The sequence below is a fragment of the Portunus trituberculatus genome, chromosome 31, assembly GCF_017591435.1.
Source record: "Portunus trituberculatus isolate SZX2019 chromosome 31, ASM1759143v1, whole genome shotgun sequence".
Taxonomy (NCBI): domain Eukaryota; kingdom Metazoa; phylum Arthropoda; class Malacostraca; order Decapoda; family Portunidae; genus Portunus; species Portunus trituberculatus.
In genome coordinates, this window is record NC_059285.1 from 1,417,427 (window position 1) to 1,444,747 (window position 27,321).

The 27,321-nt window shown below is 41.5% G+C and overlaps 2 protein-coding genes across 8 annotated transcripts; one reads left to right on the forward strand and one right to left on the reverse strand.

Annotated features, from left to right (window-relative positions):
• Positions 1–368: 368 nt before the first annotated feature.
• Positions 369–12,064, reverse strand: LOC123511513 (RNA transcription, translation and transport factor protein-like). The gene is made up of 6 exons (XM_045267479.1): positions 11,950–12,064; positions 8,523–8,760; positions 7,515–7,739; positions 7,263–7,379; positions 3,538–3,677; positions 369–770 (listed from the first exon to the last, which is right to left on the reverse strand). The coding sequence occupies exons 1-6, from the start codon at positions 11,968–11,970 to the stop codon at positions 567–569; spliced, it is 945 nt and encodes a 314-aa protein (XP_045123414.1). The 5' UTR covers positions 11,971–12,064; the 3' UTR covers positions 369–566.
• Positions 11,924–26,606, forward strand: LOC123511511. Of its 7 annotated transcripts, none has more exons than XM_045267476.1 (16): positions 11,924–12,057; positions 16,208–16,531; positions 16,921–17,313; positions 17,460–17,720; positions 17,825–17,914; positions 18,394–18,557; positions 18,973–19,276; positions 19,730–19,837; positions 20,709–20,797; positions 20,987–21,158; positions 22,165–22,386; positions 22,478–22,693; positions 22,827–22,992; positions 23,201–23,350; positions 23,987–24,093; positions 24,654–26,606. In XM_045267476.1, exons 2-16 carry the CDS (start codon positions 16,214–16,216, stop codon positions 24,768–24,770), a joined length of 2,877 nt encoding a protein of 958 aa, XP_045123411.1. In that variant the 5' UTR covers positions 11,924–12,057; positions 16,208–16,213; the 3' UTR covers positions 24,771–26,606. The 7 variants fall into 7 exon arrangements, with proteins under 7 accessions (XP_045123411.1, XP_045123412.1, XP_045123406.1 ...); XM_045267477.1 differs by having other exon boundaries at positions 11,926–12,057; positions 16,205–16,531; XM_045267471.1 differs by lacking the exon at positions 11,924–12,057 and adding an exon at positions 12,503–13,090.
• The last annotated feature ends 715 nt before the right edge of the window (positions 26,607–27,321 follow it).

Consider the following 27,321-nt stretch of genomic DNA (forward strand, 5'->3'; position numbering starts at 1 on the left):
TGTTTACACTGCTCATAAATTATTAGTAAATTATTAGTCATTGTGTAAAACTTTCAAGCAAAACTGTCAACCTTGAAGCTATTTTTTTTAGATATAGACATATCAGTTCAACAACTGCTAGTAACATGTACTGGCCAAAATCCATTAATGTTATTACAATGTGAGTTTCAAGTACTATGCATATATCTGTTTATATATATATCATAAGATGACATACAATGTGAGGTACTGAGCTCCAGTAAAAAAAGACGTAAGTAAAGAAGAGTGATGCACGAAAAAAACTGGGCAGATATTTACACCATATTGTGTAACAAGTGTAAATTTTACTCTCTCAAAGGTATGATACATGTAATAATCAAACACAGAAAGTTTTATCAAAATTTTTCATAATCATATGCCATTATAATTTTTACTCAAGTATAATGATGTTCCAGTAACACAATACAAGCCACAGGAAAACAGCTTACAATGTTCCTTAAAGCTGCTCGTTTCCTTCATCCTTACATAGAGAACACCACCAGCATAGCATCCTTGTTTCTACACCAGCATAGCTCTCAGAAGGAAGATTAGCGTCCCACTTTGCCCAACTTTGTATCAGTTTTGGGATTGGCAGTAATTGTCTGCACAGCCACTATGCTCTCATTGATGTGGGTCTGGAGGTTACGCAGGTCGTGGATGTACATGAGACGCAGAGCTTTCCCAGCATTATTTAACACAGGGTCACCTGTCTCAAACCCCAAGTCAGCTTCAAAAATAGGGTACGCCTTTCCCTGGAAGAATTGGAGGAACAAATATAAAGATGATCATGTCTGCCACAATCTAAATTCCAAACTAATTCAAAATTTTATATACATCAATATGCAATAACATATCATTGTGTAAACACTGGTAAATATCACTGCATCAGAACATACAATTTTACACCCTAAAAATAGTGAATGTATGATGAACAATTGAAAGTCAGAATGCAGATAAATAAAAATGCATCAGAGGACATATAATTCCACACCCTAAAAATTGTGACTGAAAATAATCTGTGAAGTGGAAATGATTGAACAAACTCTATAAACCCATTGACTCCAATGATAGATGAAGTCAAGATACTTTATGAGAAAAATCACAGAACTTATAAAAAACAATCCTGATTAATAGAGGCAACAAAACTCACTATGATAGTCAAGTTAAATGAATAAAGAAGTTGGAGAAATATCCTGTAAGTGCTGGCAGTCATAACTAACTTCATGAATTATTTTTCTGCACTTTTTTTTACCAAGTATATCATGCAGTATGAATAAATTTTCACAAAATAAGGCACACACACACACACACACACACACACACACACACACACACACACACACACACACACACACCGCGTAGTGTAGTGGTTAGCACGCTCGACTCACAATCGAGAGGGTTGGGTACGAGTCCCGGCGCAGCGAGGCAAATGGGCAAGCCTCTTAATGTGCAGCCCCTGTTCACCTAGCAGTAAATAGGTACGGGATGTAACTCGAGGGGTTGTGGCCTCGTTTTCCCGGTGTGTGAAGTGTGTTGTGGTCTCAGTCCTACCCAAAGATCGGTCTATGAGCTCTGAGCTCGCTCCGTAATGGGGAAGACTGGCTGGGTGACCAGCAGGCGACTGAGGTGAATTACTCACACACACACACACACACACACACACACACACACACACACACACACACACACACGGCCCGGTAGCTCAGTGGTTAGAGCGCTGGCTTCACAAGCCAGATGACCGGGGTTCGATTCCCCGGCCGGGTGAAGATATTTGGGTGTGTCTCCTTTCACGTGTAGCCCCTGTTCACCTAGCAGTGAGTAGGTACGGGATGTAAATTGAGGAGTTGTGACCTTGTTGTCCCGGTGTGTGGTGTGTGCCTGGTCTCAGACCTATCCCAAGATCGGAAATAATGAGCTCTGAGCTCGTTCCGTAGGGTAACGTCTGGCTGCCTCGTCAGAGACTGCAGCAGATCAAACAGTGAATTACACACACACACACACACACACACACACACACACACACACACACACACACACACACACACACAGTTTCCCGTGAAGATGTGTTGAGACTTGGAACAGTTTGAGTGAGGAAGTGGTGTCAGCAACGAGTGTGCATAGTTTTAAAGAAAAATTGGATAAGTGTAGATATGGAAACGGGGCCACACGAGCATAAAGCCCAGGCACTGTAAAACTACAACTAGGTAAATACACACACACACACACACACACACACACACACACACACACACACACACACACACACACACACACACACACACACACACACACACACACACACACAGTTTCCCGTGAAGATGTGTTGAGACTTGGAACAGTTTGAGTGAGGAAGTGGTGTCAGCAACGAGTGTGCATAGTTTTAAAGAAAAATTGGATAAGTGTAGATATGGAAACGGGGCCACACGAGCATAAAGCCCAGGCACTGTAAAACTACAACTAGGTAAATACACACACACACACACACACACACACACAAGGCCCGGTAGCTCAGTGGTTAGAGCGCTGGCTTCACAAGCCAGATAACCGGGGTTCGATTCCCAGGGCCGGGTGGAGATATTTGGGTGTGTCTCCTTTCACGTGTAGCCCCTGTTCACCTAGCAGTGAGTAGGTACGGGATGTAAATCGAGGAGTTGTGACCTTGTTGTCCCGGTGTGTGGTGTGTGCCTGGTCTCAGACCTATCCCAAGATCGGAAATAATGAGCTCTGAGCTCGCTCCGTAGGGTAACGTCTGGCTGTCTCGTCAGAGACTGCAGCAGATCAAACAGTGAGTGAATACACGCACACACACACACACACACACACACACACACACACACACACACACAAGAAAATTACAAAGACCAAAGATGGCAAGGAGCACATACTACAAACAAACCCTCCCTGTCTCTTTGGTAAGTCAACACCAAGCCTGAGTGAGTTTGGTAATGGTGGATGAAAATAAAGAATGAGAAAAGTAACACTGAAAAGCAAATAATGATAAAGATTAAAGTGACAATTATAACATAAATAACAATCAGTGTGTGTGTGTTGCCACCATCGCCAGTCACTGTTACTCTGAGAAAGTCAGACAGTTAGCAACACCACACTGATAGCATGCCATAAAAATCTAAGGAACTATCAATTACAATCTAAAGATAATAAAGAAGCACTAAAATACAATTGCCACCATGGTGTAGGAAAACTGAATAATAATACTTTGAGTTAGGAGTAAATGGACAAACACAGGAAGTGAGAAAATGCAAAATTAAGTAATAAAGGGAGAAAGCAGAGAAAAGGACAAAAATAAAGGAATTGAGGAGTGATACACAGCAGAATTCACAAACAGTCATTCTTTACACTATTTACTATGAGGATTTAAGGTGTGCCTAACTCTGGAAGATTTATATCATACTGAAAAAAAATCTTCTTACAAAAAAATTTATTCTACTGATCATGCCCTGTTCACCAACTTGTTAGTCAACTCTGTCATACACTACAATTTTCAGTGACAGAACTTACCTGGTGAATCACTTCACCGGGATTCTGCATGGCCTCCGCTGAGAGTCTAGATGTAATCAACTTACTAATAGCCTTGAGGGTCACCAAGTGGTCAGGGTGTTGAGTGACTCCAAGCTGACTTGCAAGTCTGTTAACTCCATCTGTGTGTAGGAAGACAAGAAAATGTCAAGCAAAAAAAGATAAAGACAAGAAATGTACATACATAAGAATAATTCTTGTCCTTTTAGCAGATATCAAGAGATTCTTTTAGAGAAAATTGACAAATAAAATGAACAATTTCTTTTATTATTACCTGACATATACACTGAAGCTCTATTTAGGAAAATGAGGGGATACATTTATCTATTTATTGTCTTACCTAGTTTTTCTTTTATGCAGGAAGGAACCAGTTAAGAGCAGAAAAACTGTGATTAAAAAAGGCCTGCTGAGATGCTGGTCACCAAACAGGGGCAGAAGAGTTAACTAAATGAATGAAAAAAATGTCTTGAAACCTCCCTTTTGAATTAATTCAGGTCATAGGAAGGCAGGCAGGAATTTCCAGAGTTCACTAGATGAAGGGATGAATCAATGAGAGTGTTTTTGATATGTTTATGACAACAGTAAAAGTTTCACCAAATCTCTGAAAAGAAAATGACCAAGAACTGGTAAGAAAAGCCAGATCCAGGGGTGTGGAGTCAGATTTTCAAAAGTCCGACTCCGACTCCAGTAAATTTAAATGTTGCGACTCCGACTCCAGGAAATTTGAAGGTTGCGACTCCGACTCCGACTCCGTTTTATTTTTTACAGTACAACGATATAGTCTATTTTTTTTTACATGAGGGATGGTGGCCAAGGGAAAAGATTAAACAAAAAGCCCGCTAGTTGCCACACTTAAATAAGACGAAAGTTAAGACAATCAATACTTACATATTTTCGAGTCAATCCATAATAAAAGTGTACTTGACGATTATATAATTATCATAAATTAATAAAAATTTTCTTTATATGTAGTGCTTGATTGGACACATCCTCCACAAAGTCAATTTCTCCCAATTTGTAGGAATTTCCAATCTCCATGAAGTGGAATCTTTACTCGAAAATTCATCACGTAAAGGAGTCGGAGTCGCTCATATTTTTACCGAGTCCGCCTGCGACTCTGAATCCGACTCCGACTCCGGCCAAAAGTAGCCGACTCTTCGACTCCTCGACTCCGATTCCGACTCCACACCCCTGGCCAGATCACCAGTAAAGCAGCCTTGACAGAAGCCATATTGACAATCAGAGGACTATGAAGTGACAGATGTTTAAGAATCTTCCTATTAAGGATAAATTCAAAGACTTTAGATAAGCTACAGGCTGGTAGTTCTAGGGATTAGAATGGTCACCCTTTTCAGGAACAGCCTGAATGTAGGCAAACTTCCAGCAAGAAGGATAGGTAGACATTTTTGGAAGAGTTTGGCCAGGCAAGGTACAAGCACAAAGGCACAATTTTTGAGAATAATAGGAGAGACCCCTTCAGGTCCATAAGTCTTCCTAGGATTTAGGCCATGCCTCAGGTTTAGGCATGAAAAACATCATACCAAAATTATTTCATTAAGCAGCATGAAATAGTCAAAGGGAGAAGGGGAGGGATTCCAAGGTAGAGTCATTAGCAAAGGTTTGAGAGAAAAGTTCAGCTTTAAAGACAGATGTGATAGTAGTCGTGCCATAAGGATGATATAAAGGAGGGAAAGATGAAGAGGGAAAATTATTGGAGAAGTTTTTTGGCCAGATTCCAAAAGTCTTGAAGGGAGTTGGATTTTGAAAGATTTTGGCATTTTTATCAATAAAAGAGTGTTTGGTAAATTGGAGAACAGACTTGGAATGATTCCGAGGTGAAATATAAAATGCATGAGATTTAGGTGATGGAAAGCTCAAGTACCTTTTGTGAGCAACCTATCATGTATAGAAGCTGTGTTAAACCAAGGTTTGGAAGGTTTAAGTTGAGAAAAAGAATGAGGAATGTATGCCTTCATGCCAGACACTATCATCTATGTGATACACTCAGCACACAGAGATGGGTCTCTGACACAAAAATAGTAATCATTCCAGGGAAAATCAGCATAATACCTCCTCGGGTCCCCCAACACGCAGAGGCGAAATGCCAGAAGCATCTCCACTTTGGGGGATCCTGAGGAGGGTCTGGAGAAATGGAGAAGATGGGTAAGAACATAAACAGAAGGTTTAGAGGTAAGGAAAAGGTTAAGAATGTTGGCCATGTCTCTAAGACAATCAAGAATATGAGTAAAGTGTTGCACAGTTGCTCTAGGTCATGGAGGATAGAAAAGTTTAAGGTTAGTTCACCAAGATGATCAGTGAAGAGAAAGGAAAGCCAAAACTGGTGGTGAACACTGAAATCTTCATGAAATGATAAAGAGATAAAATGTGCTCCACTCTGGAAGTTTGTCAGAGAATTTCCTACAGTCAGAGGAGTTATGGGACATGTAGACAGTACACAGATAACTTTAGTTAGAGCTCGTGACTTTTGAGCTGAAGCCAGATGGTGGAAAACTCTGAAGATTCAAGAGTATGGGCACAAGAGCAAGTCAAATCATTGTACACACAGACACAACATCCAGCTTTGGAACAAAAATGAGGATAGAGAAAGTACGAGGAAACAGAAAAGGGACTACTGTCAGTTGCCGCAGATACTTGTGTTTCAGTGAGGAAAAGAAGATGAAGTTTAGTAGAGGAGAGGTGATGTTCTACAGACTGAAAATTAGATCTAAGACCACAAATGTTGCAGAAGTTAATGAAGGAAAAGTTGAGGGGGGTGTCAAGACATTTATTGTCAATACCGAGAAAGCAGTCCAACCTGAGAGCATTTATGGTCCCCTCCATAGAAGAGGGACACCGAGGCTAGTGTTGGAGTCACTATTTTTTCATTTTAAGTGAAAGATGTGTGTGTGTGTGTGTGTGTGTGTGTGTGTGTGTGTGTGTGTGTGTGTGTGTGTGTGTGTGTGTGTGTGTGTGTGTGTAATTCACTTCGGTCGCCTGCTGGTCACCCAGCCAGTCTTCCCCATTACGGAGTGAGCTCAGAGCTCATAGACCGATCTTCGGGTAGGACTGAGACCACATCAACACACAACACACACCAGGAAAGCAAGGCCACAACCCCTCGAGTTACATCCCCTATCTATTTACTGCAAGGTGAACAGGGGCCACACATTAAGAGGCTTGCCCATTTGCCTCGTCGCTTACCGGGACTTGAACCTGGGCCTCTCGATTGTGAGTTGAGGGTGCTAACCACTACACTACGCAGGTATGTGTGTGTGTGTGTGTGTGTGTGTGTGTGTGTGTGTGTGTGTGTGTGTGTGTGTGTGTGTGTGTGTGTGTGTGTAGTAAGTGCATGTAGTTTTGTAAGCACTTACTACACACATACAATCTTCACTTAAAATAAAAGAATGGTAACTCCACCACCAGTCTTGGAGTTCCCTTCTGGGGAGGAGACTATGACTTCAATTGTATTATTCAATAATTCTTCATTGGGATTTCATTATTAACACTTCCACATTTAAGGCTCTAAAATTCCATTTCATACTGACAGAATACATATATCACAATTACTCTCTTAAATCTTCCATCATGAAATTCTTCAAGAAATAAACACTAACAAAATAGCAAATGAACCCCTTCTGATGTATGCCTTTTAACACTTCAATAAATAAATCCAGAAACAATGAGAGCAAATGAAAAAGAAGACTTGCCTCTAAACTCTGGACTCTGAAAGTCCAGAGCGTCCAGAGGGTTGGTGTTGACCATCTTCGGACCTGACTTCTGCCGGTTCCGAACATTCTCTGCTGTTTCACTCTTATACGTGTCCACTGAAAAGTACAATAAAACAAGTGAATGAATGAATAACAAAAACTAAAATATATTACCCAAATTAGCTCAAGAAAAAAATAAATAAATAAAAAATCCAAAAAGATTACTTGACAAAAAAAGAGAGAGAATCATACCATTGTCACCGTATTCAAAGCGCACCGCCAGTCCAAGCAGCCAATCTAGGACAGCCGCACGCTCATTGGGATTGATAGGACAATTGAGACTGCCCAAATAACGGCGATACCCTGTGGCCCAGTCTTTCTCCTCCACAGCCTTCAAGGCTCCTCGGTCTTCAATCTTGTAGTGACGGATCTTCTGGTCCTCAAGCCACACCACAAGGTCTCGAAAACTCTTTTCATCTGAGAAAAGTGTTTTGATGAAAGTACTGTAACATACTGTTATTAATGATCAATAATGTAACAAGTATATAAATAAGTAAATTAAGTGATGTCTTCCTTGCAGTAATTTTGTAAGTGACAGCCTATATTTATTGGAGATGAATTAAAGTTCCTCTATAATTAAACTCAAGGTAGTGATATTACATTGGTGGCACAATAATCATATTGGTGTTCAGGTAACCAATAAAAAAATATATATATATACCCTGCTGTTACTGCAGCTGTCACACTGGTAAGGCCATGTAACAACTGCCTGATTAACAAGTGAGATTGGGTTAGATTAGGTTCAGTTAAGTTAGAGTCTGCAGGAGTCTTAAGAAGCGATTTTCAGATCAGAAAAGCCCCCACATCAAGAGTACATTAGTGTCCTTGATGTGGCCATGAGTCTACTGGAAATATGTATTCTGTGATAATGAGGTGAATACCTGGAACAGTCCCTCAGGTACAAAAGTAAATGTCAATGCAGTCATTTCTAAAATAAATGGGAAGCTCTGTGGTAACATTATTCTCTGAAACTGCAAACCTGTCACCTGCAGCCAAACTCGTGCCGGCAGCACCACAGCTCAATACCCCATTACTCGCCCACGCCCACATTCACACCAGCATGTTCAGCACAATGCCGTCACATTCCAGCCTATGGCGCCACCAGAGTGCCATGCTGATCCAACAACCGGTAGTGTAGCGGCATCACCCTGCAAGCGGTGCCAAGAGTGATCCACTGTTACCATTCATTCTTTACATTACCGTTCACGTGGAAGTTGTCTGGGTTCATGTAGTCCAGAGCCGTTAGCTTCCTTCTGAACATTATTGCAGCGATGTCCGGACACACTTGACACGGAACACTTGCAGGCTTCACCAACTTGTCCTCCTGGCACTGGCAGGGTAACACCAAAGCCTCTGCTGACACGCCGCCCAGCTGTCTGTCTGTCTGTGTCTGCTGTCGCTCGGCCGCGCCGTCACCTCTCCAACGGGTCTTTTCAGCCTGTACAGTGAGTGCATACGAAAGATTCTATAGTATATATTTATGTATCTTCCTTGGTGCACACTTGTATCTTCACTAAATTTATGTGTACCTTGCAATGGTACTTTTGTAAATAAAATTTAGGTAGAGCATTTGCACAGTAGACTACAGAGTGGACTGGGTATGGTATTGCACGTGCACGTACAAAATTAAAAAGGGTGTGGTATACCTATATAGTGCACGTGTAGTGAAATGGTATGTTGTGGTAATGTACGTGCAGAATAGAGTGGGCATGCACTTGGTGGTACACGTGCAGTGGAGTGGGTGTGGTAGTGCACGTGCATGCAGAGTGGAGTGGGTACTGCACGCGTGCAGATCGAGTGGAGTGGATGTTGTAGTGTACGTGCAGTGGAGTGGGTTTACGTTAGTGGACGTGTAGAGTGGAGTGGATGTATGGTAGTGCACGTGCAGTGGATTCGGTTTACGGTATAGTGCACGTACGTGCAGATCGAGTGGAGTGGGCGTGGCAGTGCACGTGCAGAGTGGAGTGGGTGTGGTCGTGCACTTGGAGATAGTAGGCGTAGTAGTGCACGTGGAGAGTTGAGTGGGTGTAGTAGTTCACGTGGAGAATGGAGTGGGTGTGGTCGTGCACGTGCAGATCGAGTGGAGTGGGCGTGGTAGTGCACATGCAGAGTCGAATGGCTGTAGTAATACATGTGGAGAGTGGAGTGAGTGTGGTCGTGCACGTGCAGGGTGGAGTGGGCGTGGTAGTACACTAGGAGAGTGGAGTGGGTGTGATCGTGCACGTGCAGAGTGGATCAATCGGTGGGTGTGGTAGTGCACATGCAGAGGGGAATGGGTGTTGTAGTACACGTGCAGAGTGAAGTGGGTGTGGTAATGCACGTACAGAGTGGAGTGGGCTTCGATGTCCACTTGCAGAGTGGAGTGGGCATAGTAATGCACGTGAAGAGTGGATTACGTGGGTGTGGTCGTGCACATGCAGAGTGGAGTGGTCAATAAAATGTGGTGGTGCACGTGCAAAGTGGAGTGGGTGTGGTCGTGCACGTGCAGAGTGGAGTGGTTGTGGTGGTGCACGTTCAGAGTGGAGTACGTGGGTGTGGTAATGCACGTGCAAAGTGGAGTAGTTGTGATGGTGCACGTGCAGAGTGGAGTGGGTGTGGTCATACACGTGCAGAGTGGAGTGGTTGTGGTGGTGCACGTGTAGAGTGGAGTGGGTGTGGTCGTGCACGTGCAGAGTGGAGTGGTTGTGGTGGTGCACGTGCAGAGTGGAGTGGGTGTGGTAGTGCACGCGCAGTGGAGTGGGCGTGGTAGTGCACGTGTAGAGTGGAGTGGGCGTGGTAGTGCACGCGCAGTGGAGTGGGCGTGGTAGTGCACGTGTAGAGTGGAATGGGTGTGGTCGTACACGTGCACGGAGAATGGAGTGGGAGCTAGTGGTAGTGCACATGGAGAACGGATCCGAGTAGGTGTTGTGCACGTGAATAGTGGAGTGGGTGTGGTCGTGCACGTACAGATCGAGTGGAATGGGAGTGGTAGTGCATGTAGAGAGCAAAGTGGGTATGGTAGTGCCCGTAAAAATGGAGTGGGCGTGGTAGTGCACATGGAGTGGAGTGGGTGTGGTCGTGCACGTACGGAGTGGAGTGGGTGTGGTGGTGCACGTGCAGAGTGGAGTGGGCGTGGTAGTGCACGTGTTCGGAGAGTGGAGTGGGCGCGGTAGCGCACGTAGAGAGTGGAGTGGGTGCTGTGCACGTGAAAAGTGGAGTGGGTTTGATCGTGCACGTGCAGATCGAGTGAAGTGGGCGTGGTAGTGCATGTGGAGAACGGAGTGGGTGTGGTAATGCTCGTGCAAAATGGAGTGGGCGTGGAAGTGCATATGCAGTGGAGTGGGCGTGGTAGTGTACGTGCATAGCGTGGATGTGGTAGTGCACGTGCAGAGTGGAGTGGGTGTGGTACTGCACGTGCAGAGTGGATTGGGCGTGTTAGTGCAAGTGCAGATTGGAGTACGTGTGTGTGGTAGTGCACGTGGAGAGTGCATGGAGTACGTGAGCGTGGTAGTGCACGTGGAGAGTGGAGTACGTGGGCGTGGTAGCTAGTGCACGTGGAGAATGGGCGTGGTAGTGCACGTGCAGAATGGAGTGGGTGTGGTACGTACGTAGTGCACGTGCAGAGTGGAATGGGCGATGTAGTACACGTGCAAAGAGGAGTGTGTGTGTAGTAGTGCACGTGCAGAGTGGAATGGGCGTGATAGTGGACATGGAGAGTGGAGCTAGTAGGGTGGTGCACGTGCACAATGGACTGGGTGTGGTAATGCACGTGCAGAGTGGGGTGAGTGTGGTAGTGCACATGCAGAGTGGAATGGGCGTACGTGGTAGTGCACATGCAGGAGTGGGCATGGCAATGCACGTGCAGAGTGGAGTACGTGTGTGTGGTAGTGCACGTGAAAAATGCATGGAGTATGAGCGTGAAAGTGCACGTGCAGAGTGGAGTACAGGCGTGGTAGTGCACGTGAAGAGTGGAGTACGTGGACGTGGAAGCAAGTGCACGTGGAGAGTGGAGTGGGCGTGGAAGTGCACGTGCAGAGTGGAGTGTATGTGGTATTGCATTTACAGAGTGGAGTGGGTGTGGTAGTGCACGTTCAAAGTAGAGTGAGTGTGGTAGTGCACGTGCAGTGGAGTGGGCGTGGTAGTGCACGTGCATGGCTGTGGTCGTGCACGTGAAGAGTGGAGGGGAAGTAGGTGGTCGTGAACGTAGAGAATGGAGTGGGCGTGGTAGTTCACGTGGAGAGTGGAGTGGGCGTAATAGCTAATGCACGTGCAGAGTGGAATGGGGGTGGTAATGCACGTGTAGAGTGCATGGAGTGTGTGTATGTGTGTACGTGTTAGTACACGTACGTGTAGAGTGGAATGGAGTGGAAGTATATATATATATATATATATATATATATATATATATATATATATATATATATATATATATATATATATATATATATATATATATATATATATATATATATATATATATTGCACTGCCAGAGTGGAAGGGGCGTGGTGGTACGTCTGCAGACTACGTGGTGGTGCAGTACGTACATAGTGGAGAGCGGGGACTATAATAATTGTGCATGTGTAAAGAGAACAAGGATTGCATACGCACGTGCGGCCGGAGTATTGTGGGCGTGGTAGTGATACTCACGTGGAGTGTTGTGGGTGTCATGTTGCAGGAATGTACGTCCTAGCTACTACGTTATGGAGTGTTGTGACATGGTGACGTGGGAGTGGTACTCCTCCTGCAGTATGTCAGGTGGGTGTTGAATGTTGATGTTTGAATTGTGGGCATGGTTGTGTACCCCTAGTGGGAGGGTGGATTTACATGCGGCAAAGTGGAGGCCTGGTGGTGCATGTGATGATAATAAAGAACTGCACGTACGTAAAATTTATTTGAGGTCACGCCATATCACCATGTCGCGGGTGGCGGCTGATTGGCCTCAGGTTCCATGCAAAACATTAACTGTTATGTGTTGAAGTATATTATAGTTTACAAAAAGGAACTTAAGGTGTATCACTTATTGTTAAACGTCGGGGAACATGATATGAATGAATTATTCTGTCATTGACAATAAAAGAAAAAAAAAAAAGTCATTAATAAGATTTGAGAGTTGACATAATTTTAGTACTTCTTCTTTTCTTCATATATAAGTAGCAGTCTTGAACTTTTGAATAATTTTGGATCACAATGGTTCATAATGTTTATATTGTATATTGTGATCTTAATTTAACAATTAATCTTACAGGCTTACTAAATGTAATTATAGACTGTGTTGTATATTGGTGTGGTCAATAAACCATGTATCTATCTATCTATTTGTAATGAAATGGGAGTTGTGGTTAGGCGGTTTTTAATTGAATGAACGTGTTAAGTAAGCGTGTGGAGTGGCGTGGGCTTAGCAATGACTATCGTGTGGGCGTGGCGGCGCGTTAGTTTATAGTGATGTGAGCGTGGTACTGCATATGAACTGGCATGGGCGTAGTTTGAGTGCCGTGGACGGCGGTGGCGTGAAAGGGTGGCAGATCGTGTGGCGAGGAAGAAGCGTCAGGCGGAACACGTCCTGCTGGCAGCTTGTGTTTGAGCGGGAGGCTGAGGCGAGAGGGAGTAGCCGCGGGAGGGAGGGAGGCAGGGAGCAGCAAGAGGCTGTGGAGGAGGCAGTCAGGCAGGCGTGTGTGTGTGCCCTCCCTCCCTTCCTCCCTCGCACCACCACCACCAGTACTACCACTACCACCACCGTCACCACCACCGCCTTCTTCTCAACTATAAACCCTCTGTACAGCCCTCCTCCGTGAGTACCCCAGCACCCTGCAGCACGTGTCCGGCCCGCGCCACGCTCCCGCCCGTTGTTCTGTGTGTAGCAATACGAATGTTACATATTATACTGAAAAATAAGTGAAAAGCAAAAGGACTTAGTGATCAGACTGGGTCCATGCTCCCCCCCTTCCCTCTCCCGCTCCTCTCATTTCGCTACATTTTTCTCTCGTTTTCGTTGGTCTCAGCTCTCGTGTGATGTGTCTGTACGCTGCCCTATCGCCAGTGATTCCGGGGGCTGAAAATCGCTAAGAATGTGATGCAGGATTTGTATTAATTTGAATTTTTGTTTGGTTTGACATTGTCAGTTCCTATCGTCCCGGTGTCTGTGAGCTTCAGTCGGGTAAGGGTGGCCGATCCAATATGGCTGCCGTCCGAAGCCTTGGAGAGATGCCGTTTATTTTTCCCCCGTTTCCTCCTGCTCAGTCACTCTTTTGATCACCGTATAGTCGTGGTGACTTTCTAGACATATCAGTGGCCCTATTCATAAGTGTCTATACGGCGTTAGGTGTGAGATTGGCGGTGAGAATCGAGGTTTTAGTGGTGGCTCCCTCCCCTTTGTTTCGATCTGGCGAGCTGTAGTACGAAATGAACAAGTTTGTGGCTGCGTTATATTCGGAGGTAAAACAACCTCCCTCTCCCTCCTCCTGCTCAAAACTTTTCATTCATGTTTGCCGCGCTTCCTCATGCTACAGCTGCGCTTTCACAGATCTTCGTCCCATTTTTTAAAAAACAAACGGAATTCTGAGGGAACGTCAATAATGTTTGAAATTTGCTGTGAATGTTGTGGTCAAGAGGCTGGGGAGGTAGGAGGGAGATGAGCAGGGAAGTGAAGACAGAAGAGGCCGGAATAAGGATAACATCATCCACGAAATATAACTATAGTACTCTATCTTAGCGCTCAATCATTTGTCGAGGCATGGCTTAATCTTGCTTTATCGCATTTAGTTCAGCATATATTCAAGAAGAGAGGTGATGTTTAGCAGGCTGCCGTAGTGAGCCCTGGCCTCTGTAATGGCTATGGGTTCCGTCGTGAGCTTGAGGATAAATGGTATATCTTATAAAAGATCACGGGAATTACATAACGCCTACCTACACAACTAGATATAACGTACATGACTAAGGTGACTAAGGTGTTAAGCTGTGGTCATTTTGATGAGCGGTTTAATGAATATTTCGATTTCGTATAATGAAAGGAAGAGGAAGCCGATGCCATTTATCTATCGAACAATGTAGGGTAGACCATTCCGCTTGATATCGACGTGAAAAGATCCCTGTCCTAGTCTCCCGCTACCTGCAGCTCATGTCAGATTTTCGAAAACGTGTGATGTGCTGAAAATGGGAAAGGCTTGTTTGAAGAAAGAACGAACCAAAATGAAAACTGAAAATGCGGAGTGTCACTAGCGACGTGTGGCATCGGGCAGCGGCAGCACGGCACGGGGGAGGGCAGGGAGGGGAAATCTCATTTATACGAACTGAAATAAAAACTGACCAACGCGTGTGAAAATCATACCGTGTTTTGACATTTTTCTTTTGAAGTTTTCGACACTTAATAGTGAAAATGGTACACGAGGAATGTGTAGGCTGTGTCTGTGGCCCACTACTATGTGTTGTGAACATCTCAATGGTTGACTGTTTCTCAAAACTTGTGTTATTTACGCTTAACACATGAATGCTGTATCACCTGTTGAGCTTTAATTATTTCGCCGCTACTACTACTACTACTTAGGTAGGGATACTTCAATCATTTAGACAAGGGTAAATCCAATAGTAGCTCCTTTCGTATTCTATTCCTTTCCTTCTCCAGGAGCTGGTGGGAAAGCGGATTTTTCGGGTGTGGGAGGCCAAATTTGAAAAATTTAGAAAACGTCAGAAGTATAAGGAAAATAACGCCGCCTCTGGACGAAATACCTAAAAAAAAAAAAAAAAAAGTCTACACACGTCTCCCTCTACGGCCTACGCTGTCGAACTTTTTGCAGTCACTAATCTTGCTAATCCGTTCCCACCATATCTCTGTATTTACTCTCCAAACTGGTAAAATTGAAGTTTAACCCGATACATTCTATCTTGTTTTTCCTCTATACCCAACAAGCATGGAGATTTAGTGGGAAAATACTACAAAGTAGGGGGTTATGATGGCAGAAGACAAATTTGGGTAATTAAAAGTCTAAGGATGCGAAACCATGTTTTGAAAATGAAGGGAAATTTGTAACCTAACCCATCTTAACCTGAACTAAGTGGAGGCATTGACTCCCCGATAGGTCCCCCTTTAAGGACATTAACCTAACATAACCTGAGGGGACTTTGGCCCCTTCCCCTCGGACAGTCCCTTCAAGGATGCTAATCTAAGCTAACCAGACATAATCATATAGTTTGATTAGAAGTGCAAGGCCCAGAATGTGGTTTGTCAACTTCCTCTTCCTCATCTTCAAATGGTATTGGTGCCACTGAGTGTTCAGCACTTTAAATTTTGGTAGAACATTGTGCAACCGTAAAAAAATGCACATCAAAGTTGTCTTGTTTGTGAAACTACAATAAAATGTCAGTATTTAAATTAATGTCCACTGTATTCAGCTACCATTGTCATGTTGGGTACCTGTGCAGTTAGCTGGCTGACTGCTGTGATTATCATGTATACATGTGGTAATTTGATAGAAATAATGGAGATATTCAATGACATTCTCATATTCAAAAGAGCTCTCATTGGCTGAACAAAAGAGAGAGTATGTGCAATTCTATACTGGAAGCCAACATACTAAGACATATTACACTATTTTAACAATTAAGTTGCATTGGCAAGGATGTGGAATTTGTGGTGCAATGCAATGCAAGATGGATCACATTACTGTAACATAACTATGCTTTACCCTAAAACAAAATCCCACATACATATTGTAGACTGATTATTCATAACCATATGTGCATAATTTAGCTGCTCCATGAGGAGCTTCTATCAGTAAGATTTACTGAAGCAATTCCCTAGAACTTGATGCCCTAATTTTGTATTTAGTAATATTACTAGAATTATTAGAGGAAATAAAGCTTGGCTGCTAGTAAACTAGTGCATCAAATCAAAGTGGTATATACTTAGCAGGACAAAATGTCATCTGGAGGGGAGCCGCCCACTTCCCAGTCCTTTACCCCATTTTGGATTGCCGGCCCGGGATCTCCCTCCACTCCTGTGGTGGGCAATCCTGTGGCCAACCCTGTTCCACCCACGGATCTGGCCTCACTTGGTGGAGCCGGAGTGGCTAGCTCTGTACCTTCAGCCATGTCCCAAGACATCACCACCATGGCCAATGCTGTGCCCCATGATGACTTCACCAATGGCCTAGGTGAACCTTCTGCCCCTCCTCCACCCCCTGAGTCACAACAACCACAACAACAACAGCAGCAACAACAGCAACAACAGGCAGCAGTAAGTATGAAGACTCTCTCTCTCTCTCTCTCTCTCTCTCTCTCTCTCTCTCTCTCTCTCTCTCTCTCTCTCTCTCTCTCTCTCTTGTGAAATAAAATATTGTGATGCTTCATTTTGTTTATTTATTATTATTATTATTATTGTTATTAATATTATTACTATCATCATCATTGTCATTATCATCATCATCATTATTATTATTATTATTATTATTATTATTATTATTATTATTGTTATTATTATTATTGTTAATATCATTATTATTATTATTTATTTTCATCTTTGTTTTTATTTATTTTTGTTTAGTTCTATTTTATTTGTTTTGTTTTATTTTATTTTATTTATTTTTTATTTTATTTATTGTAATAAGGAATTTGACTGTCTTTCAGCCTTCAGAATCTCCTACCATTGTGAAGACTCAGCCTCCAGACCCTCCTTCTCTTGAGGCTACACAGGTACAGACTGTTCAGGTACAAGCTGTTCAGGTGCAGAGAGCCCAAGTCCAGGCTACTCAGGTGCAGGTCACTCAGGTGCAGGGTGGACAAGTAGTACAGGGGAGTGGAGGGACAACAGAAGTGAGGGTGGTGGAAGGTACCAATCCTCCAGCATGCTCCAGTGGTGCACCAGCACAGTTCTTTCACACAACTGTGGAGCCAGAGGCTACAGAAGTTCAGGAGACACTAGAAAAGAAAAAAATCAAGGTTCAGCGAAGAAGACTCTCCCCATCACATCGTGAGATGATTATAGACTTGGTGTTCAATGAGAAGAAGACGTCCAGGGAGGTGAGTGAAAATAGGGCAGTGGGAGTGAAGTGCTTCCATCTTTGCTTTTTGTATTTTGTTATGATTTTATATTTGAAATATAGTACATACCAACATTATGGAAACTTAATTTGTCCATAAAGAAACAATGGGGTTTATTTTTACAGGTTGCTCGATATATGGGACTCCCACAGTCCACAGTTATGTCAGTGGTACAAGTATTCAAGAAGGAGCATCGCATCCACAAGAAGACAGCCACCGGACGCAAGCGACGTCTAACCACAGCACAAGAGTTTCAGCTATTTGAGATGTCACAGGAGAGGGACAATATCTCTGTAGATGAGATCCGCACACGATTCTTACAGCTCTTCCCGGAGTTTGGTCATATCTCTAAAACCACCATCTACCGGACTCTGGAGAGAGGCAAGGTAGTGAAGATGTATGTGTAATAGGCATATTATATGCTGCATTAACTACGGTTGCAGTGTTGTGAAAGCCCCAAACTTAACATTTAATGTTGGCTATATTGCAGAAAGGACTTATTGGCATGGATCCCCCTCCAGAGCGATATCTTGAGCCAATTGAGCGATTCTGGGGACTTAAGAAAAAAATAAAACCAAAAGTAAGTTGTTAATGGAAGACAGTATATATTGAAGTGTGATATACATGTATTATTATGAATAAATATTATTATACTGGAGAGCAATGCTAGTGGAAGGTTGACCAGTTATGAATGATAATGTTCTTGAGGAGACTGTTATAAATACATACTTAGGATTACAAGTTGCTGTAAATAAAGGAAAAAGTTTATTAGTTAAGTACATACGATGAATAAGGGAAGAAATGTTCTGAGAAAAGAAAAGACAATGCTGTTTAGGTACAGTTCACTTAGAATGAGTTCAAAAAGAAAGGTTGCAGTAATATGTGATGTGATAGCCAGAATGAATGTAAAAGGATTCAGGGATATTAACTGTGTTATATGAGACTAAAACCATGTAATAATGGAATTAATTGCCTTTGAAATATGTGCTTCAAATCTAGAAAAGTGTAAATCAGTGGTGTGTATATACACTTAATAGCCAGTAACATGCTACATTGCAGAAAGTGGGTGGTGGGTCTGATCAAGCAACAAACCACAGTGTACTGGAGCCAAGTGTCAGTATTATGGAGGAGACTGGACCCATAGAGACCAATTCCCAAGAGAAGGATATCATCAGCCGCCAGCGCAGATCTCTTTCCATCGCTGAGCGGGAGATGATCATAAGGTGATGATCTGCTTGGCTTTGTTGCCTCATTATGTGTTCCTAACCTGTCAAATGCTCAGTAGGGTTCTGGCAGTCATTCTCATGATGTATGATTATTTGCATAAAAAGTTATAAAAAAAATATATTATGGCTTTAACTTTATAGGATATAAAATATAAAGTGTTAAATTGTTTTATGAGAGAATCCTAGGTACTGATTCACATCCTGTGTATGTGATGCAGCTGAAGGCAATATGTTTCAGATATTATAGGTTAGTTGATTGCACTGTTGATGTGGTCTCAAACCAGACATCACTTAGCTAAATTTCGAAATTTTTGAGATTCCTCCAATTATCTGGATGTAATTTTCTTCACTAATAACCATTCGTATTTCTAAAGTTCTGAGCTTGATCGTTTCACCCTCACTCCATCCACAGTCTGTTCTTCAATGAGAACCGCACAATACGGGAAGTGGCTGACTTCATGCACCTTGCCAAATCCACTGTGTCTTCGGTGGTGCAGGTGTTCAAAAAGGAACACCGCATCCAACGCAAGACTTCCACTGGCCGTAAGAAGAAGCTGTCTGATGAGCATGAACAAATGATCATGGACATTCTCTCTCAAAAGGAAGACATAACTATAGAGGAGACAAGAAATAGATTTCTCTCCCTCAATCCAGAGGTTCCCAACATAAGCAAGAGCACCATATACAGAATCATGGAAAACTGTCAGTCTAAGTTGGTTAGTATATTGATAGTGTGATTGATAGTTGTGTTGATAGTATAAGCAGTAGATGTTGGTGAAAATTATTTATTTAAACTATCACACTGATATTAGATGGATTTGAGAAGACTTCTATATTGCACTAAAACTCATTCTTTCGTACAAACACATAGTTAGACTACATTATAAATGAAGTAAAGAACATAACTATGGCCTTTATTTAGAAACACTTTGCTTTCTCACCATGTTTATTTTCAAAGATCAAAGATAAATAATCAGGTTCACAAAAAGTGGCTCCCCTGTTAATAATGTAAAAATCTTGTTAACTTGACACTAGAACCATATAAAAAAAAACCCACCATAGAAACCCATGCCACTTTGAGTAAAGCTTTTTGAATACAGTATAGTGAATGTGTGGCATGGAGGTGTTTCAGAATATGATCCAATAATCTGACTGACTGTCCTCCACAGCGAGCCAGGTCAGACATGGAAGTGTTTGTTGGGGCATTTGTACATTCAACTGATGATTCCCCTATGGTGGTGCTGCCGGGCATGGTGATGGGCGTCCTCAACACCAAGGTGATTACCTGCTTCATTTCAAAACCTTACTCTACAGGCTGTGAAATATGTGAAAGCTTTATGCCTTACTGATTCCTTCCTCTAACAGACAGACTGTTGCACTCACCATAATGATGGGTCACTTACTATCTTCTGATTCTACTGACTGCCTACTCTACTCTTACTCTCATCCTTATTCTACCTATCTTTCTTTTATGTGAGACAAGAGTTAGCCATTATCTTTTATCTTTTATTCCTTTACTAATTCAGAAATACTTTTCCTGTTTCTGAATTTCTTTATGCCTACAACTTGAAGTGCTTCAAAATAAGATTATTAGGATGTCATAGAAAATAAACTGGCCTCTCTCACTTGGTTCTTATACTTCTGTTTTCCTTTGGGAACAACATTATAGACAAACTTTCTCATTTACTTATTTTGTTTTATTTATTTACTTGTTTATTTTTCTTTGGCCATTTTTTTTATCATACATGAAGAATATAAGAACATGTAAAATATCACTCATGCAATATGTGAGATTGTTTTTTGTTCTCAGGGTTCTTACCTCTGTGTCTTACATTCACGTACTATGTTTCAGTAGTATACCAATTTGAAACTCAATGAAAGTTTAGAGGAAATTGATAGTATAGAAGCCAGGTCAGTTAATGCAGAGAGAGAGAGAGAGAGAGTGTTAAAGCACTGGCTGAGAATCCTTTCCAAAATCCTGACACCTGTGTTTGCTACACATATGAAAAAACAATCCAGCAGTCTATTTTCCAGAATATTGAAGATTGATCTTTCTTGTATGATTTTTTTTTAAATCATAAGGAATTTCTTTGCTTCCCCATCATATACTTCCTTTTTGATGGAAAATATATAACTTGAATATTCTAGATTGAATTCATGGAGAGCCTGGAAGAACTGGACCACTTGAAGGCTGAGTATGGCTTCACTGATTCAAACATCCACTACATGACCCCAGGGTAAGTGAAGGTCAACTGGCTTCGAGGTTATCCTCATGCATGAGAAGACTAGAAATTGTTGCCTGAAAATATTAATTCTCATATTTTACTGATGTGCATGCTGAGGCCATGGCACTGTAGCTTGCTGCAGCAGTGCATGAAGGACTCCAAAGAAAAATCATGTTGACAGTATTATTTCCTTTTTTTCAGACAATTCATGATGCCAGGAATGATTGACACCCACATCCATGCATCACAGTTTCCCAACAATGGGGTTGCCATGGATCTACCATTGCTGGAATGGCTTCAGACGTATACCTTCCCCACCGAGGCCAACTTCTCAGACACCTTGTTTGCCCGTGAGGTGTACAGCAAAGTGGTGGTGAGTATGAGCCTTGTTGACACAGCAGACAACAGGATAGCATGAGGAAGTTTTTTTTTTTTGTTACCATGTTGAGATCTGCTTTTCTCTGGCATACAGAGTGACAGTACTACTCCACTTGTCACTAGCACCTACTGAGAGTATTTCAAAACAGGCAAAGAGCAGAGAATGTTGAAAATGAATATGACATTTAGGGATGTATGCTTCACTATAAATTATTTGAAAGAAAAATAAGTTACATATGAAAAAAAGGGGATGGATTACGTCTAGGAATTGTATATGTGAGAATGGGTGGTACAGGTCTAGGTAGAGTTATCTGAGTGAAGAAGAGTTGAATATATTATGTGATTAAGATGTGATGAAAGTGGCAAGATAATTAAGGAGATTTGAAAAATTATGATGTATGATAGTGTGCTGATTGAGTATAGCATTAAAGAAAAGTGTAAATGAAGTAGTATTGGCATTGTCAAATATGCCTGGAAGTGTATGTATAGGCATCAGTTAATATGAAAACAATATGATTAAATTTGAAATCTTTGAAAGTCTTTGATAAAAGGAGGAGCAGAATTTCAGGATATTATTTGGATGAGTAGAGAAATGTTTATGTATGCATCCAGCATATATATAAAGAAATGTGAGATAGGTGATGTCGTGTGTGTTATGGCATTTTGTGGAAAAAAAACCTTTACAGATCCAGATGGATGAAACCAAGTAGTTGAAAGAATGTGTGCAAGAGAATGTAGATATTGCTTTAGAGAACCATGAGGAAGTAAGAGAGAGAGAGAGAGAGAGTAAAATAAAGATTGAGACAAGCTGAAAGTAAAATACAAATAAAGAGGCTGATAATTTTCAGCATTTACGAACTTTAGAGCAAAAAATTATGGAATATATAAAGAAAGATCATGGAAGGTGCTTAGCGAGTATTGAAAATCCTTCAGGGAGGCCGACCAGTTGTAGTACATCCCACCATCCGACAAGATTTAAAACATTATTATTCATTTTACAGGAGAGATTGCTTAGAAATGGCACCACAACTGCTGCTTACTTTGGTACCATCCACCTTGAAGGATCCAAGATTCTGGCAGATGTGGTGCATGACAAAGGGCAGCGTGCACTGATAGGAAAAGTCAACATGATGAGGAACTGTCCTGAATACTATCGTGAGATGAGTGTTCAGGACTCCATCCGGGACACCGAGGAGTTCATTAGATACGTACGAGGCATACAGGTTAGCATAAGATGAGGGATGTATTTGCTCGTAATAGCTGGTGGATTTTTCACATCTTTTCATTGAGCATTCCCTCTTCTTTCTTTTGCAGTCTCCTCTCGTTCAGCCCATTGTGACGCCTCGCTTTGCCCCAACATGTCCAGAGGACCAGCTAGCATCACTAGGGCAGCTGGCCAGTAAATATGGCTGCCACATCCAGAGTCACCTGGGAGAGACCCAGCCTGAATGCAACTGGGTGAAGGAACTCTTCCCATGGGCCAAGTCATACACTGATGTTTATGACAGCATGAGGCTTCTTAGTGAGAAAGTGAGCAACTTCATGTATGGCTATTTATTTATGATCAATTTGTTATTTTTTTTTTTTTTACAAAGTACTTTTACTTGTTTATTAATTTTCAAAAGCAGACTTTAAAATTTGTTTATTTTGGCTGTGTTTTTAGTCAGTGATGGCTCACTGCATATGGCTGGGAGATGAGGAGATCTACACTTTAAGAGAGCGAGGTGTTGGCATCTCCCACTGTCCTAACTCCAATATTGCCATCCGCTCTGGCCTCTGTGATGTCCGACGTCTTCTTAACCATGGCCTTAAAGTTGGTCTTGGCACAGGTAATTGGGAAATTGTTGCACCTTCACCCAATGTGTTCACCTTACAGAAGTTATGAACCATAACATGATCAAGGAAGAAGTCAGAACAGCTCCATGAATGACTATGATTCAGGGGTTATTTGGTAGCTTCATTCCACTAAATAAGCAAATTTTGCTGGGAATCAGAGAACATTCTGATGATTTTTATTAATAAACTTTCCTCCTACAGATTGCTCTGGCGGCTATAGCTCCTCTATCCTGGATGCCATCAGACAATCCCTACAGGTGTCTAATGTATTGGCTCTTGACCGTGACCAGGACTACCAGCGAATTTCATACAAGGAAGCTTTCCGCATGGCTACTCTTGGGGGTGCCAAAGGTGAGGAAGGCACATTAGAGAAAGTGAATGGAACAGTATTTGCTGAAAAGAAGTCTAAAATAGGAGTGCTATCTTTCATAAGCTATTGAAAACACCAGAACTATCTCCTACCTCCCATTTTATGTATCATTTTTCCATTCCTTTGATGCATTGCCTACATCTTAACCATGTATTAAAATAAATATGCTTTCTAATTTCATAGTAAAAAGATTTGTATGCCAAAAAACATTTAAAGTACAGGTAAAAACTAGATATGTATTGAGCACTTCATTGGATTAAGCATCTAATTCATCTTGCACACCAGTACATTCTAATTCAGTTATTTTCCAAGGGTACTATCCCACATATTAAGGAAACAGCATCTTACTTATGTCATTTCAGGTCTCAATATTAAGCCATTGTTATTCTTATAATTGATGTTTATTAGTGGATATTGCTTTTTAAAGAAAATGAGGAATGCCTTTGCTTAATGTCAGTTTTAAAATATGCCTGAATTTTATGTTCATTAGGCTGAATAATAATATAGAAGTAATTGGTTAGATATAACATACTTTGAGTAGATCTGTTTTGTTTCACCACTGAAGAACTGTTCTTTGTTGGTAATGTACTAACACTTCTTTATTACAACTTGTCCAGTACTCAACATGGAAGATCGTATTGGCAATTTTGAAATAGACAAGGAGTTCGATGCTCTGTTGATCGATGTGACAGCTCCTGGCTCAGCTGTGGATGTTTTTAGTAAGGTCAGTAGCCTCTCAGTGTTTTGTCAGACTGACATCCTCAAAAGGGGACTTAGCCAAGATAAAGTGCACACTTAAACTCACATCAGAATAAGATTTCTAGCTTTCTAGTTCTGTTGGGAAGCAATATTACTACTAGGCATATAGGAACCACAGTATACATAACCATTTTTGTCTGATGTACATATGCAGTACATTTGAAACAGGACAGTGGAGCAACAAGGAAAACAGCAAATGCAACAAAGTTAGACTAATAGATTTATAAGTATGTACAATAAATCTGCCATAATGAATGACAGCTTTTGCAGTGTGTTATGAATTATAATCATGTATTCCTTGCATCAGACAAGATTAATTGATTCATCAGCAAACATAGCAGGCCACACGCAGTACCTCATGGTCTCTCCTGTGTTAACTTAATGCATGCAGGGCAACAAACATGAGACAAAAACAGGAGCAGAAATTAATGCAATTCAGAATTCAAAGTTTTCTGTCATAATTAGAACTTAACTATTCCCAATTTTTTTACATTGAATAATGGACCATAGTCATTGTTATTACAGGATGCCATAGATGACAAGATCCAAAAGTTCCTATACACTGGTGATGACCGCAACATTGCCCGAGTGTACGTGGCTGGCCACCGCATCCTGGACCTGCACAATAGGAACCTGCACTAGTAGCCATTGTCCAGCCAGCGTGTGGTGTGGTACACAAGGTGGTGGAAAAGCTCAGAGGTGCCATATATCTTAAGTAGCATTGTGGTGTGGCAGCTGTAGGAAGGATGAAGCAGGGGCACTGTAGCAGCTGCCTAAATAGACACAAGCTATGCTATACAGTATTTTTGCATTTTAGATATGTATAAAAGAATAACTTTTATAGTACACGAGTCATTTGCCTTTCCTTTTCTGTGTGCATGTGTGTGTGTGTATGTTTGTGTGTGTGTGTGTGTGTGTGTGTGTGTGTGTGTGTGTGTGTGGGTGCATGTGTGCACTTGTGTGTGTATGTAAAAATATTTAATACATATCCTACCATAAGGCCAGTCCAGATATGTGTCTGTTTGAGCATTCTCATGGAATAACAAATATTTTTGTGAACACGACTTTGTGTCCAGAAATAAGCCAGATAGAATTACCATTATAGTGGGTAAATGAAACTCAGTGGACAAACTGGTGGTTATGAGAAGTAACAAGAGGATAAAGACTAATGTTAAAGGAATGTTGCAATATTTAACTGCAAAATTCTTTTCACCAAATGTCACAAGAGCAGACATTGAATTGGCTGGCATCACCATTGCTCTTGGCCAGTCAACTTGTGGTACTGGCAGACAAACATCTGCATATACACACAAACCGTTCAGCAGCATAGCCAGGGCTAGCAACTTGACCTCGCATAAATAAGTGTTGTCATTCCTGTGAACTCCAAAGGTCTAGGACCATAACACTCCCACTGTTTCAGTGGCCAATAGTTTTCTTCCTCCTGAATCAAATTCATACCATGTGTATAATAAAAGCAACCAGTTCTACGTTTGTTGGTAATATAAAGTAATCTTTTTTATTCAATGAGGTTTTCTTTGATATACATTTAATTTTCCCAAAAAATGAAGAATTTATATATATTTGCTATGTTGCACAATGTAACATGATAGCCACAATTTATTGTTACTAATCACATAAAATATGCAAATATTGAGTGACCTGAGGTGCTTCAGTCAAGAAGCACATGGCCTGCTTCCTCTAGCTCCTGCAGCAGCACAGCAGTGAGCAGTATGGCTTCCATTGTTATGCAGAATTACTTTTGTACAATTGCTGTGAGACATGCTTCCTTGAGTGTTAGTCCAGGTGATGGCCTTGAAATGGGAGGTTTCTTCCTGACAAACAATAATAGGTAAAGTCTGTGCTAGCCTTCAGTATTAGCAGGAATTATCTGTTAAAAATTACCGTGTATTTTCAAAACTTATTTTTTTACAATGTTTTGTTTTATTTGATGATGCTGATGTTAGTCAGCTTACTGGTTGTGATGAGTTTAAGGCAACTGGTGGACTGACATATTTATGTTCTAAGATAAGTGAGTTGGTCCATTTGCCAGTAACACAAAACCGTCTTGCTAGCTTAATTGATGTTATACATTTGTGTTACACAAAGCAATCCAAGCTGTCCCAGTCACCACTTGTAAATATATATTTTTTACAATACATATAATAGAAATACTCTTAAAACATTCCCACTTGTATAGTACTTTAGGAGAGGATATTGGTGGAAGAGTGTTGGTGTGACACAGGGAAATATTAGGCAGCTGATGCACTCACTGAAGTCTGCCCATCAGTTAGAAAATATTTAAATCAACAGTAATAAGGACTCGTAGGTTGTGTTCAGTAATTCATAAAATGCATCAATAAAATAATAAGTTTCTTCCACACCAACATACAATAATGTACCAAACTTGCACATTATTGTATGATCCTTGGAGCACAAAAGTGTCCTATGTTCCATAAGAAAAGTAAACCATTGACCCTGGATATTATTTCATTACATGTATACCTCACTGGCTTTTATATCACAGATGTGCTAGCATGATGGATTCCTTTCTTTGTACAAGTTTCTTTTCTTGAAGAGCCAATACAAAGGTAGATTTTGAGCACTAAACCATGTAAAAGTGACAGGTGAGATGCCATCATGCATCACAATACTAGTACTTTGATTTATATAATGGCAGTAACAGAATCAATGAGATTTGATGAGGCATGAGATTGTGAGATTACTAAAACATTACTATCTAGCTGGAAATTAAGAAGAAAAATATTACAGACAAGATTACCAATTATCTGTTATTACCTGGTTTTGCTGTGTTGCAGCCCATAACCACCTCCATATGGCTAGTGCTTGTAGTGTTTAGGCTGGAACTAGTGAAGAAGATGCAACAAACACCTATTATTAGTTTTTAATCTTCTTAACTGGGAAAAAAAAAAAAAAAAAAAAACTTCCTACTCCCAGGGTAAGGCAGCACCAGGCTAACCACCTGCTAGTAGCTTTTTTACTTACTGAAAGAAGGGGCTGACTGCAACAGAAAACTTCTTAACAAATTAGTAATTTTGGGCCATTTGACAATGAGAAATGCAGAAGTAAAACACCAACATTAGACTGGATAGATGTCACAGAGAAAAGAGCAATAGCATATTCTTTAACCTGTTACAATAGATTTATAATTGTCGATGACTACCAATCACTGCAG

Bases quoted from the DNA above. Each gene is read 5' to 3' on its own strand.
- LOC123511513 (XM_045267479.1), bottom strand. From the start codon at position 11,970: ATGACACCCACAACACTCCAC. The intron at 8,761-11,949 runs GTGAGTATCACT...CTCACTGTACAG, and splicing joins TGACACCCACAACACTCCAC to GCTGAAAAGACCCGTTGGAG. The intron at 3,678-7,262 runs GCAAGTCTTCTT...TCCTACACACAG, and splicing joins TCAGAGTCCAGAGTTTAGAG to ATGGAGTTAACAGACTTGCA.
- LOC123511511 (XM_045267470.1), top strand. The intron at 17,314-17,459 runs GTGAGTGAAAAT...TTATTTTTACAG, and splicing joins AGAAGAAGACGTCCAGGGAG to GTTGCTCGATATATGGGACT. The intron at 17,721-17,824 runs GTAGTGAAGATG...GCTATATTGCAG, and splicing joins GGACTCTGGAGAGAGGCAAG to AAAGGACTTATTGGCATGGA.